The sequence below is a fragment of the Malus domestica genome, chromosome 09, assembly GCF_042453785.1.
Source record: "Malus domestica chromosome 09, GDT2T_hap1".
In the NCBI taxonomy this organism is placed as follows: domain Eukaryota; kingdom Viridiplantae; phylum Streptophyta; class Magnoliopsida; order Rosales; family Rosaceae; genus Malus; species Malus domestica.
Genome location: NC_091669.1, coordinates 22574223 through 22589361, shown reverse-complemented (window position 1 = coordinate 22589361; position 15139 = coordinate 22574223). Strand labels below are relative to the sequence as shown.

At 44.4% G+C, this 15139-nt stretch overlaps 1 protein-coding gene across 1 annotated transcript; it reads left to right on the top strand.

Moving 5' to 3' along the window:
• Positions 1-437: 437 nt before the first annotated feature.
• On the top strand, positions 438-3769 carry LOC139187844 (uncharacterized). The gene is made up of 3 exons (XM_070804449.1): positions 438-850; positions 1235-2648; positions 3662-3769. The coding sequence occupies exons 1-3, from the start codon at positions 438-440 to the stop codon at positions 3767-3769; spliced, it is 1935 nt and encodes a 644-aa protein (XP_070660550.1).
• Positions 3770-15139: the final 11370 nt, after the last annotated feature.

The window sequence follows — 15139 nt, the reverse complement described above, 5'->3', positions numbered from 1 at the left end:
GACCACGCCGGCTACATTACTTTGCAAGGTTTCAATGATGAGGGACGGCCGACTCGGATTTCTATTCAGAAAGCTATCGAGGTTGGTGCCAAGACTGTCCACCAGGATTCGGCGAGACTCGGATTAGCCAACTTCCTCCCCAAAACCGATGTTTGACACCGATCGGGAATAACGTAGGGCCGCGGTTTCATCTACTATGGAACGACTGCTGGCCCATTGGTATACTATATCTAAACAACCAAATTCGGGCGTTAACCTCGTCGAGTTCCTTGCCGAAGGAAATAATGGTCCTGTCTTATCTCTTGACAAAGTTCGAGCCGCCCCGGCCGAGCTCGAAGATCATCAGCCCCAAGTTAAGGACCCCATTGGAAGAGATTAATGTTGGGACGGCCGACGACCCACGACCTTTGTTTATTATTGCTTTACTTCCCCAACAAATGAAGGACGAACTTCGCGCCTTGCTTACGGAGTTCAAAGATTGTTTTGCTTGGAGCTACCATGAAATGCCTGGCTTATATCGTACTCTTGTCGAGCATGAATTACGTATTAAGCCCGGATGTAAACCTTTCCGGCAGCCACCTCGTCGATTCTCGACCGAAGTGCAACTCGGCATCAAGGACGAACTGGTTCGACTTTTGAAAGCCGAGTTCATTCGGATAGCTCGATATGTGGAATGGTTGGCGAATATCGTTCCTGTCTTAAAGAAGAATGGTGCACTGCGCATCTGCATCGATTTCAGAAATCTGAATCTGGCAACTCCAAAAAATGAGTATACAATGCCGATTTTAGATCTGTTAATCGATGCTGCGGTGAATCATGCGATTTTATCCTTTATGGATGGTCATGCCGGGTACAACCAAATTTTCATTGCCAAAGCCGATGTGCACAAAACTGCTTTCCGCTGCCCGGGGGCACTCGGCACTTACGAATGGGTTGTTATGCCATTCGGCCTCAAAAATGCCGGCGCCACATACCAACGGGCAATGAACACCATATTTCATGATTTAATTGGAACCATCGTCGAAGTCTATATCGACGATGTTGTAATTAAATCCAAACAACGGCGGACTCATGTGGATGATCTCCGACAGGCTTTCCTTCGTATGCGCCAACACAATCTCAAAATGAATCCTGCCAAATGTGCATTCGGTGTGTCGGCCGGTAATTTTCTCGGTTTCCTGGTACATCACCGTGGGATTGAAGTGGATGAAAATAAAGCACGTGCAATCATCAGTGCTCCACCCCCGACTACAAAGAAACAGCTGCAGTCCTTACTCGGCAAGATAAATTTTCTCCGCCGATTTATAGCTAACTCGGCAGGGAAAATGAAAGCGTTTTCAACGCTTTTGAAACTTAAGGACTTGGATACATTTGCGTGGACGGACGAGCATCAGGCGGCGTTTACACAAATCAAAGTCTCTCTCACGACACCACATGTCCTTGTTCCACCTCGGTGCGGTAAACCTCTTAAACTATATATCTTGGCGGCTGAAGAGTCCATCGGCTGCCTCCTTGCCCAAGATAACGATGCCGAGCGAGAGCAAGCTATCTTCTACCTCAGTCAAAATCTTAATCAACCGGAGATCAATTATTCCGCCGTTGAGAAGCTCTGTCTTGCCGTGTTCTTCGCCGCCTCCAAGCTCCGGCATTACATGCTTCCGTCGGTCACACAAGTCATTGGCCAGACCGACGTTATCCGGTACATGCTTACCCGGCCAATCGTAAAAGGGAGAATTGAGAAGTGGACGATGGCGTTGTCAGAGTTTAGCTTGCAATATGTGCCCCAGAAAGCTGTCAAAGGCCAAGCATTGGCCGATTTCCTTGCTCACCACCCTTCCCCCTGTGGTTTTGGGGACACTGATGTCGAAATCGGCATGGTTGAAACACGCAACAACTATTGGACGATGTATTTTGACGGGTCCAGTACTTCATCCTCGGCCGGCGTTGGAGTTGTCATTCAATCTCCTAATCACAATCGTTGGTATTTTTCGCTTAAGTTGGATTTTGACTGCACCAATAATCAGGCCGAATATGAAGCCCTTATCATCGGCCTTGGCCTCCTTCATGACTTGCAGGCCACTCGTGCCCTCGTCCTCGGTGACTCTGAGCTTGTGATTAACCAACTTAATGGGTATTTCCGCTGCATGAGTTGTACCCTGGCACCCTACCACATGGTTGCCAGCTATTTGGCCGAGTCCTTCGACGGTATTACGTTCGAACATATTTCCCGAATCCATAATACCGACACGGACGAGTTGGCTCAAATTGCCTCTGGTGCACAACTCCTGGGGGGCAAGCTAGGCCGGGAAATACCGGTGTTACGACAACTATACCCGGCCTTGGTTAACCAGCAAATCCTCCGGCGCGACGATGTAATACGCACTCGAGTCATGTCTTTACCTTCGTTGCTAGACCGACAAGATACTATAGAGGTTTGTACCGTCGAAGCAACACCAGATGATTGGAGAAAACCCATTATGCAGTACCTTGACAATCCCAATGGAAAACATAGTCGCAAGACACGAGTCCACGCCACGAACTATGTCACGTACCAAAACGAGTTATACCAAAAAGGGGAGGATAGATTGCTACTGCTATGCCTCGGCCCCCAAGAGGGTGCTCGGGCGATCATAGAAGTCCATGAAGGGGTTTGCGGAGCTCATCAATCCGGACAAAAAATGCGATGGCTACTTCGACGACACGGTTATTTTTGGCCGAGAATACTAAAGGATTGTATCGAGTTTGCACGAGGATGCGTACAATGCCAAATCCACGGGCCTATACAAAGGGTCCCGGCCGAATCGTTGCATTCGGTCATTAAACCATGGCCGTTTAGAGGATGGGCCATGGACGTAATCGGCAAAATCACGCCATCCTCCAGAGCTGCCAAGCACGCATGGATAATAGTCGCAACCGATTACTTTACTAAGTGGGTCGAAGCAAAATCATATGCCGAGCTAACGTTTAAGGAAGTTTGCGACTTTATGGAGGAACACATTGTGACCAGATTTGGCGTACCAGAAACGATCATAACTGACAATGGAACAATCTTCACAGCCGAAAGGTTTAAAGAGTATACGGCAAATTTAAAAATTCGGCTCGAACAGTCTACACCGTATTATCCACAAGCAAATGGGCAGGCCGAGGCAAGTAATAAAGTGTTGATCGGCATCCTCGAAAAAATAATAAAAGAAAGACCCGGCATGTGGCATTTGAAGTTGAACGAGGCATTATGGGCATATCGAACATCGCCCCGATCGGCGACTGCGACAACCCCGTATGCATTAACCTACGGACACGATGCAATGTTACCAGTCGAGTTAAGCATAAATTCATTGCGATTAATTGAACAAAGTAGTTTGTTTAGCGCCGAATATAATCAGTCCATGAGACAGGAATTAGAAGATTTGGAAGAAGCGCGACTTGACGCTTATAACTTACTGGTGGCACAAAAACGGAGTGCCGAGCGAGCCTATAATCAAAAGGTGCGTCAAAAAACATTCGACGAGGGTGAATTGGTTTGGCAAACGGTGTTACCCGTAAGACTAAAAGACCCTAGGTTCGGCAAGTGGTCGCCAAATTGGGAGGGACCGTTCGTTATGCATAAAGTATACGGAAAAGGGGTGTATCATCTTAAAGACCGGACCGGTGTAGTTCACAGATTACCAATCAATGGGAAGTTTTTAAAGAAATACTATCCGATCACATGGGAAATGCGGGAATAGAAAACCAGTTCATTCAGATTGATAAGCATGTACAAAATGAGTAAGTCGATCGGTTTACATTCAAATACATTTAAGGTGAAGAAGGTAGAAGAGTGCCGAGCAGGGCCTTCAGCTCCAACCACGGCACCTCGCCCATGATGACCTTGGCCTGCCGATTCTTCTTGTCCAGCTTCAACCGCTCGACCCATTTTGTGTTCGCCGCATACTCGGTCAAACAAACCTTACCGCCCGACTCGAAGCCCTTGGCAAGCTCGGAAGCAATGGCCGACCGGCGTTTCGCCAATTCGGCCATTTGACGGTCGAGGTCGGCCAAGGCTTTTCCTTTAGCCTTTAGGGCGTCAATCTTCGGACGGAGAGTATCTTGAACGGCCATGGCAGCCTGCAGGTCTTGTTCGGCCCTTTGAGCACTCTAAAAAATACTGAAAGTTTCTCAAACCCGCTCCAAGGCGGTCGACGCCCGAACGACAGCCTCGCCGCTCAGCTGACCGTCGACTCCAAGGTCGTTGAGACACGCACCCAGCACATCAAGACCTTTGCGCTCAAGGACTTGCGACGCCGAAAGCGACAAGACCTCTTGCAGCCGAGTTAGAGCAGTTGAATCAGCAGCGTCAATTGTGGCGGCAGAAGGACCAGACCCTCCGGTGGTGCTGGACAAAAGAGCTTTAAATTCGACCTCCCACGAAGCCTACACACACAAATCAGGTTAAGCTCAAAAGAAGTCATAAAAAAGATAGCAAGAAGGTTTCGTTTCTTTTAACCTGCCGAGAGGAGACCTCGGCCATGTCTCCAGGATCGTTGCTCGAACCTAAAGAACTCAATGGCCGAGCCCAGTGTCTTAGACTGTTTCTCAGTTCACGCGGCCGATAGAGGTTATCTACGTTCGATGGCCACTGAGGTGGCCAAGAAATATAGATAACGCCTTTCGGCGCATAGGATTTTTGATGAAAAGAGTGTATAGGCACCTGACATTTAGTACTTTCCTTGTTTAGAATTCTAAGGCAGACAAGTAATCAAGGAAAGGCGGTAGAGGGCACTTACGAAGGCCGAAGCGGCTTCCTAGAAAGGAATATTGAGGTCCTGGTCCTGAGGATGAACGGGCGTTTCCGCCGTCGCCTCTGGCTTCTCAGCAGGTCGTTTGCCACGGTCGGCCGTGGAAGGGCCGACCGAGACAGCCGTTTCGAATGCAGGATTGAGATCCTGGTCTTGCGGAGGAGCAGGCGATTCCGCCGCCGCTGCTGGTTCCCCGACTGGTCGTTTGCCACGGCCGGCCGTAGAAGGATCGATTGGAACGGCCGCCATGGACGTAGGAGGAGGTCGACGGCGGGGATGAGGGTGACTCGCCAATGGAACTTCATCGCTCCCCTCGCTCTCTTCCAGAACGAGGATCGAAGGTTTTGGATGTGCGGGAGAAGCCCCCTTGGTCGCAGGGACTGCCTTTTCTAGGACAGGCGCAGCCTCGACCGATGGAGCTACAACTGGTGTCTCGACCATAGAAATAGGCCGTGCTTGGACTGTTTCTACGGCCAGAGTTGGCTGTTTCTCGACCAAGGTTTGGCCGACGGTGGGAGAAGAAGAAACACCGGGAGTCGTCGCCTCCGTAGTTTGACTGGAGATGACGTGGATCTCCCGTGCTCATTTCTTTGCCAGCTTTTTGACCCGCTTGGCAGGCGGCGGAGGTTCGATGACCGGCTCGGCTTCTTGACGAGGCCGTTTGCGCAGCACAGCGGTCTTGGCCCTCTTAGCAACGACCGATTTCTTCTCGGCCGCAGCTGCAGCGACTGCCTCCACCTTTCTCAACGGTCGACTACCTGAGAAAGTAAAAGCAAATCAGTAAGGTTACCTTGAGCTTGGGGGGCCGAGGCCTTCTTAGGCCGGTCACCGAAGAGTTTGTTCAACACGCCTTCGACCGGAGCACCAAAGAACTCCTGGGTATACTGTTCCCACCAGTCACCGAAGGTGTCAGTGCAGAGGGTTTCAGGGGTGGCCGGTCGAAGACGGAAACTTTGGCATTGCTCTTGGAACTCCCTCTTGGCGATAGTGCATTCCTTCTCTGAGGAGCCCGGTTCGCGCCCACGGCTTATGACGGTTCGAGAGGAGAGAAGGGGGACTGGGCAGCCTTGGAGGTAGTCGAGCTGTTGAGCAAGGAAATTAGGATGGTATACTTCCCAGCCCGTTCGTTTGCCATCACAGCCAAGAGGAAGATCGCGAGTAAGCACGAACGGCCCCTAGGACTGACGAAGGTCGGCATCTTCGTCCGCGCCCCACAATGATGTGGGTAGCTCAATTGAGGAGGGATATTCTCGACGACGGCATATCAAGAACTCCTCGTTGGAAAGGTCATCAAGGGCGAAAAAGTATCTGAATACCTTTTTGGCTTGGTGAGGGGGTGTTGGTCGGGAGGCCAGCTGAGGCCCAAGCACTTCCGTTGGCGAGAAATCGACGATCGCTGGCCGAAGGGAGGCGAAATAAACTTGCACCCAGAGTTGAAAGACCCAGAGGGGACCGTTTTGGTATGGGTCGATCTTGTGAAGGGTCATCTCAACCAGGCAACGGAAGAGATGGACCAGGATGTTAGGACTAAGTGCCAGGACGTGACCACTAGCCAGGGCCTCGGCCACCGGCATGTTCTCGACCAAGCACTTGTTCGATTTGGTACAACAAATGTACTTGTTGTACCAATAGAAAAGGAAAGCTTCATGTTCCCCTTCTCGCAGGGCCTCTTCTCCTCGGCTGGCAAAATGGAGATAGAGGGTGTTGTAGTTGAAGAAGTTCTTGTGAAGTTTCTGAACGTCTTCTTTTGAGGGGATGTGACCCTCACGGCTCAACGTTTCAGAAGCCCGTCGGTCAAAAAGCGTCTTCAGGTTAAGATTCGACGGGTACCCGGCGAGGGCAGCATCGATGGGAATTCCAGTTGCTGAAGTTCCCAAAATGGCAGTGACATCAAGAATGGTGGGGCCGATGGGACCAAGAGAGAGAACCATGGTGTTGGTGGTCGAACACCAGAAACATAGGGCGGCTAGGAGAAGCTCCTTGTCGAGAACGACGTCCATAGATGAAAGGAGGATGGCGTCGTAGATACCGAAGGCCTTCCATTGCTCGCCGAAGAGCTTTTCCATTTGAACAACCTAAACTGCCCAGGTTGTAGTGGTCGAAGGCCAGGAGCCTTGAGGTTTCGCCGCATCCCATCTCGACCATTCAAACCCTTGGAGCAAGGGTGATAGGCAATGCTCCTGAAGAAGTCCAGTAATGGCTGACGGTACTGCCGCTTTGAAAAGAGGACCCAAGATTTGGTGAGAAATGCTCATGTCACTTTCAAACCGTATGGTTTTGATTGAGCTTCGATCAAGAATCTTCTGACACTGATCACATTCCCTGGAAAGCTTAGAGATGAAGGAGGCCATTGTAGGAGGTTTAAAAGGTCCGGTGAAAAAGGGGTTTTTCTGGGTTGGGGGATTTGGAGACGAAGACCTGGAAAAAGAACTGCGCTAGAGAACAAGGGCAAGAAATTTCAGAGAGATTTTGAAAGCGTAAAGTATGAATGAGGGATTCTCAGTATTTATAGGATTTTGGAAGGAAGGGCAATCGTTCGAAATTCAAAACAAATGGCAAAATCGACCGAAGGAATCGATGATCATGATGAACATTTAGGAAATGCAGTTGAGAAAACCGAGAGTCTCAGGTTTTGGGGGCGCACGATTGCGTGTGATGGCGAGATTAATGGTGAAAGACGTTTCGACGTCTGCACGATGACAAGCAGCTCGCGGATTGAGGTAGAGTGGCTAGGTTCAGCCATAAGGTCATGATGGCATGACGGTTCAGGTAGCCGCACGCCTTAGACGTCATTATTAGGGATTGGTCGTGTTAGAATACGCCACGTGGCGAGTTGGTTAGCAGGATCAAGATCGTGCAATCGTGCTCAGTAAATGCGCTTGGAAATAGAGCACTGGGGTTCTGAGGGTTACATTCGCTTCTTCAAGGCCGAAACTCGGCCAACGAATTCAGGCCGAGGACCTCAGAAGCGAGGGGGCAATGTTTGGGCCCAAAATAATAGTTTGGGCTGAGTATAGAATCATTCTCGGCCCGGAAGGCCTTGCGATAAGAATGCCATGGATGGTTTAGCACGTGGGCCTCTAAACCTAGGTCGGCTAGGTCACAACACAAGACAAGTCGAGTCCTAGTGCAATAGGGAGTTTCGGTAGGATTAATAACCCGGAAGCGAATCCGGCTCGGTTAAGGACTAGGTTCACAATCCTAGTGAAAATAGGACTGGTCAAGTTGGTGCTGATCAGGAGAAGAAGACCTAGTCCGAGTAGGGTTTTAACTCGACCTTGGGGGGAGCCGTTGCTATAAATAGAAGAGGCTGTGCATCATTCAAGCCCCCTGCAAATCAATACAAAACTGCCCTGCGCAAACTCTCAACAACTTGAGATTTTTTTCTTTCTTTTTCGCTGACACATCTTCCGTTGGCATCAACAGCACTGTGGAAGCAACCGGTGATATCTTAAGTCGGCATAGATAGCTCTGTCACCGTAGAATCAGTCGATCTCGCAGTATCTTCCGTTGGCATCAACAGCACTGCGGCGAGAACGGTTGATTACCTATCCAAGTCTCGGTCGAGGAGGATTTCCGGATCCTTATTGATTGAGGTCATCTCATTAGCCTTCTCGGCGAAGTGAGGTGTTACGGCATATCGAGCTCGGCGCTTTGCTCGCCGAGTTATTTTATGATTGAATATTCCCAAGTGGGATTTAGAGTTCGGCATTCGGACGGCCGAACCACGTTCACCATTAAAACTTATATTTGCTTTGAATATTTGTGCCCTTACACTCTGGTGTCGATTCGGCGTGAGTTTACTCTGACGAATAACATCACTGTGACCGAATCTGACGGCGACGACTCGTGAACTTCGTAAGAATAGTAACCTTGTCTTCAGGTTCGAGAGCCCAAGAGGCCGAGGCGTGTTCCTTTCTCGGCCGCAATCGCAAGACGCAGAAGTCAGCCACGCACCCAACGCAACATCAACAAATTTTACTCCTCGGCCGAGCTCGGCCGACGAGTTGGCACGCCCCGCATTCACCGAATGACGTAGTTAACTTATAGATTACTCGGCCTGCGTGCCACATAGGCTTGGTAGTTTCTAGGGTCAACAGAACTACAAAACCTAAAAGGATTCACCAACTACTAGACCTAGGCTCTGATACCACTTGAAGGAAATTTTGTGAAAAACATGTTCATTTGAGCAACATCTATAGCATGCAATTAACAAATTAAAGGCGGAATCATGCTTGCATGCACTCAAAACAAAACATTACCCATTAAATTCAAAGCCTAGTAGTTAGGTGAACCAAGACTCAACTCAAAACAAAGTGAGTTGAGAAATTATACCTTTGTTGATTCCTCTTTGCATAAGCAAAGGATAATCACCCAAGAGATAGGGCCTTCATTCCTTGCTTCTTAGCTCCATGGATTTGGATGGAAGAATTGGTTTCTCCAAGTTCTCAAAGTTGAGAACCTCTAAGTCTCCACACCAAGGAAAGATTGATGAAGAAATGAGTGACCTAGAGGAAGTAAGATTGTTAGCTATTTTCCTCTAGGGTGGCCGGCCTCGTTAGAGAGAAAAGAGAGCTTGTGTTCTCATCCTTTCCCCAAAAGAAAACCCTAAATGAATTTTGGCTATAAAGTCATGTTTATACCTTCGTTCATTGGAGTGGCAAACTTGTAATTAAAGCAAGTTCAGTACCCTCCTCTAAATGGCCGGCCTTAAGGGTTTATTGGGCTTTCAAGCCCTTTGTTTATTCAAGTTGTCATACAACTTGAGTTAATGGGCTTGACATTCAAATCCCATTGGGCCTTGCGGCCCAAAACTAACCTTAGGTCTATAACGAACTTATTCGTTTGATTAATTAACATATTAATTAATCCTAGCCATAAATAAATAATTAAACCATTTAATTATCCTTACTCATCTCCTTTGTTTCTTCAATCTCTACCTTACATGGTGTACGATCCATTAGGTTCCTTTTAGCAAGGCAGTGGGCGATTAGAACTCTTTCAAATCAATTGTGAATTGAAACTTACTTTCAATTCTCCCTTTAGTGATTATACACGTTTAGGGCTTCCACAAACCATGAGTGACACCTAGCAGTATGTCATGGTTACCCAAGTGGTGTGAAAATTAACTTGACACACAAATTAAACCCTATTGATGACAATTGTAGTAATGATGCAAGTAGGGATCGTTCTAGACCGGGGATTAACTAGGGATGCCAATCAACAAATATAAGATTCAAAAAACACTAAACTCGACTCTATAAACTCAAAACTAACTTAAAACACTCAAAACAGCAAATAACAATAAAAAAAACTCAATTCTAGACCTAACAAGTGATTTGGATGAAACTAGAACTTCAAAGACTCAAAAGACTTAAAGGAAACAAGTTTTGACTCTAAAAACAAGACTTAAAAGCAAGGGGTTTGGTTTTGACGAAATTGAACTTTTAAAACATAAACTTTGTAAACAAACTTAAAAACTCACGAAATTGATGAAATAGAATGGTGAAAGGCTAGTTAGAGGGTTCATTCTCCACACATGAAACATATGCATACGACTCGATTTCCAGTTACTCTTTCAACAAACCATGAATGACAATGCCCCAAATTAACTAGATTGCACCAATTAATTCTCAGATTTCCCTAGATTCATTGAATTGAATGGAATACGCATTACAACCAAATTATTCTTATCAAGGACCCTAACTATGGAATACGCATGATAGAGACACATATCAAAGATCATTAAGTTCAATGGAAATCATAAGCATTGACGAGGCATTCATAACCATGGAATACGCATGTTACTCTTGCCAAGGATTTACTTAACACAATCGTGACTAGCGACTTTTACTACTTATGAATATAAGTTAATAACGATTAGGTGAAATTCCCTTATACTCTAGCATCAAATTCATGCATGCAAACTAAGTGTCGACCCTCAATCAACATACATAAACATGTTATCAATCAAATAGATAAGTAAACCACATTCACGATTTATGAAATCATAACTGGAGGAAATCAAGTCATATAAAAGATATGATCATGGCTTTGAATTCCCCTCTAACTATAAAGAAATTAGTTCCTCATGTTCGCAAATAAACAAAGATAAATAAATTTAAACATTGACATAAAGATAGAAAACACCTAGAAACGCTCCAACAATCTAAGCTCCTTGAATGGCATGCACGGCTCCAAGAGTCTCCTTCCTTCTCCTTTGAAAACTCACGGCACAAGAGGGATGTTTGGGTGAATGGTGTAGTGAAAATATGGTAAAGGGTGGTGATTAATTGGTGCGGCAAAGGGTTGTATTTATAGGCTGAAAATCACAGCCCCTAGGTAGCAAAGGAAAAGGATTTAAAGGCCTAATTTGCATAGGAAAATAACACACAATCCTTGAAGGAAAACAAATCAGAAATCCAAAAGGAATGGGAGGATAAGGTGCGGCATTAAACTAGGAAAGGATAAGGGCTTCTAGAAACCAAAATCCCAAGGGAATTGGGTGAAAACTCACGGCAAGAATTGGAGGGAAAGTGGCTGAATTGCAATGCAAGGCAAAGGTCTTCTAGAAAGGTTCTAGGCACCACCTTTGTTGGAAAGGATTAGGTCTTCTAGAAATCTGATTTTAAGCACCCTAATATAGTTAGGAATCCTCCCTCGCAGTTGAAATATAGGTGGATTAGGATTAGGATAAGATAGGATAGGATAAGGTTTGGATAATGTTTTGGATAAGGTTTCTTCACTTGAGCTGATTCTTTGGCTTTTAACTTTCCTTCTTCGAATAAGAAACCTTGTTTGAGTAGGAATCTTCAATCTTCTAGAAATCCAACTTCAACTAGGAATCATTCTTCAACTAGGAATCCATTGTTGACTAGGATTTCATCTTCAATTAAGCACTTTCCTACTTCAACTAGGAAACTTTGCATCTTCAATTCTTTAACTTTGAAACACATTCCTAGCTTCTTCAATCCTTCAAATTCGTCCATTTTTTGTGCTCCACATGCATGAGCTCCATTCTAGCTCAATTTTGCTCCAAAATGCTCCAATTTGCATCTTTTTGCTTACTTTGTCCTTAAAACCTGAAAACACATGAAAATAGCTTAAAAGACTAACTTAACTAAGAAAACACAACATAAATGCATAAGAACTAGCTAACTAAGGCGCATAAATATGCTCCTATCACCAAGCTAATCAGAAGAGGTGGAGAACCTATTCAGTTTAGGATTACAATGCAATACGGTCTTTCTCTAATACAATACTCTTGACCACATTGTTTGGTTTGATAGTTTATTCATGTCTACTATCCAATGTGATTCATTTACTTATATGATTACCTTGAATGTGATTTGGAACGACTTCCTAAATCTCATTCATACTCTGGCCAGAGATTCTTAATCATATCATAGAGTATTCTACCTCAAACGGTTTGAAGGTTAGAGATCCCTTGTTGCGCATTCACTTGCCTCCATGGCTAAGTGGCTTAACCCCAACTATGCCGTGGACACCTGCGAATGGAGTGACTTTGACATAATCAAAGATCAAGAACCTAACCACAAGACAACTATGATGCCTCAGGTCAAAGTACTACTTTGCATTATCCCAACCATGAGTTCTCATGTGACATGAGTATGAGAACTCTTCGTTGATCGTGTTCAGTGAACTCATTCCTTATTGAGCACCTACGTACTTGTCTTGGTGTTATTTACACCAATGACTCGAGACCAGTCACTCTCACTAAGAGAAGACATAGCACATACTGATCTTAACGGACTGTCAATGCCCAATTGGCAATCCTATGATCAGGAACGTTTAGGATATGTATACGAAAGAGAGTGGTCTCATAAATCTAACTTGTTTAAATTACATTCTCCTAATTACATATTCCTTGGACTTATCGTTTAAGCATATAACATTTATATGAGACGGCTTAAAACAATAATATATGCCCTTGATATTAAACTAGATTAGTTTAACATGTGAAATGTCCGTAAAGTATCATCATATGATTGGTTTTAGGGCACATTTCCAACACATCACCATCACTTAAGGGTAGTGAGCAAATATATTTCCTCTTTTAGGCACCAACACCACTATCTGCTTGCCACACGTCCATTAATCAGAGTACTACTAATGCAGGTTGGCATTCCCCAGCCACTCCCTTACCTTTCACTTATAAAAAAGTTAAAACAAAAGGTAAACAAAAGCAATTAGGGAAGTGTTGTTGTCAAACTGGAGTTGAGTTGGTTTGGTCAACTTAGTTTGGGCAGCTAATTGGGTTGCTAGCTAGTTGGACGTTAGACTCTAATCCAACAACTAATAGGTTAATATAGTTAATAAGGATTGATGTGGAATGTAAGTGTGATTAGGGTTTAGTTATAAGCTATAACTTGGACTCCAAGTAAAGGTATATAACCCGGTTATAATTGGAGAATAAGGGCTCTTGATACTATCCTATTTGGATTGAGATTTGGTAGATTATGTCCTTGTACAATAAGGAATCCTAGCGTATGATTATGGGAATGTATGCTAGGGTTGAAGTAGTATAAATACCAAGGGAAGGTTCCTGCATACACCACCGATACACATACTTGTAAAAATCCCCATAGGTTCGAGTAATACAGTGGTGGTGAGTGTGCAGAAGAGTAACCTTTAAAGTTTAGGGTGTTCGAGGAAAGCTTGCTGCAGTTGCAGTCCTTGCCGTGCTAGGAAGATGACTTCTCAAGGTTAGTTCTATGGTGTTGTAATGGTACAGAAACATATCATGTTTAACAGAGTTGGTTTGGTCAACTTAGTTTGGGCAGTTAATTGGGTTGCTAGCTAGTTGGCACTCCTTTCGACTTGGAATTTTCCATTTTCCTTTATCTTGGTTCACTTTGAACTTGAAATTGTTGAGGTGGTCCATTCGACTCAAGTTTTGGATTCACACGGTTCATGTTTTAACCTCACATCAGTCGATGTACTAATTGAACATAATTAATTGATCAAATCAATTGTGTACCTCTACTGAAAACAACGTTTATTATATAACAGAAAAATAACGATGATGAAGATCTATTATAGAATCTACAACCACATTTACGGTATGTTTACCATAAGAAAATATGAGACTGTAAAAGAATGTGGATATTAATGATGGGGTATAGGATAAACGACTTCTCTATAATAATCTCATGCCTTGACTTTTTTAGGCATGAGATACTCGAATGCACTAATTTTTTCATTCTTTAGTTGTTAATAAATACAAGAATGTGAATGCTACCATACTTTATAAGTAAGCATGCCCTTAGAATATCATAAATAATAAACTAGGAATGAATATTAGATAAACAAGGAAACAAAAAAAAGAAAAAATAAACAAGAAATTAATATAAGCATGAGTCATTGGAGGAGAATATATAGTTGTTTAGACCTGATTTTACACTATCAATCCGAGCAATCGAGACTGTAGAATGAGTAAAATTATGAGCCATTGGATTGAAAGAAGATTGAGATGATTGATTAATAATTTATTTGGATATTATTATGATTTTAATTATAATAAAATTGTCTGAGGAATTATTGAAAATTATAGTATAAGAGAAAATAAACTGAAATACTAAACACAGTGTATTTCTGATTTTACCCCCACTATTTTGCTGTTATTTCAATTTCTGTCAGTTTGCTTTGTTGTCAAACGGAGAGCAAAATGGGACGCGTGTATGCTGCTTCTTCCCTCTCTCTTCTCGACTCATTGTTCATCCTCCTTTCCACCGCTTCAATCTTGCTCTCACAATTTCATTCCATTTCTCACGGTTTCGTTGTTTCCTTTCCACCGCTTCAATCTTCCTCCAACTAGCTATAAGACTCCGTCAAACCCCAGAAAGCGTTTTGCTTTTTTCTGCATCCTCCTTTTTCTCCCTGCTCCTTGCTTTCCCCAACTGGCCCAACCTAGAATCCTCCTCCTTTCCCCGGATGAGAAATCTGAAATCCACAACCCAAAACTCAATCATAGTAGCCCCTGGCTTGCCGCATTCGTCATATCCTGATGGTTCATTCTCTCCATTCGATTCGATTTCGGTGAGTTCTTCGTCGATCCTTTTCCAATTTGGTTTTTTTGGGCGTCTTCAGTCGTCGTTTTGAGTTTTGTGAGTTTTGGGTTATTGCTTTTAGCTTCTGGGTTTTTTATTTTTCGGCGGTTTGATGAATCTATGAGCAAGTTTTTGGAGGGTTTTTTAGCTACTTTGTATTTGGGGTTTTGGCTAAGCTCAGAAACTAAAAGAATTCAGTTGTAATGATCAAATCAATTTTATTTTGGAGTTCTGATTAGCTGTAATGAACTCCAATTCAATTCTTTTATGAAAGGTTTATCTTATACCACCTGT

Bases quoted from the DNA above. Each gene is read 5' to 3' on its own strand.
- LOC139187844 (XM_070804449.1), top strand. From the start codon at position 438: ATGAAGGACGAACTTCGCGCCTTGCTTACGGAGTTCAAAGATTGTTTT. The intron at 851-1,234 runs GTACAACCAAAT...TGCAATCATCAG, and splicing joins TTTATGGATGGTCATGCCGG to TGCTCCACCCCCGACTACAA. The intron at 2,649-3,661 runs GTTTGCGGAGCT...TGTAGTTCACAG, and splicing joins TCATAGAAGTCCATGAAGGG to ATTACCAATCAATGGGAAGT.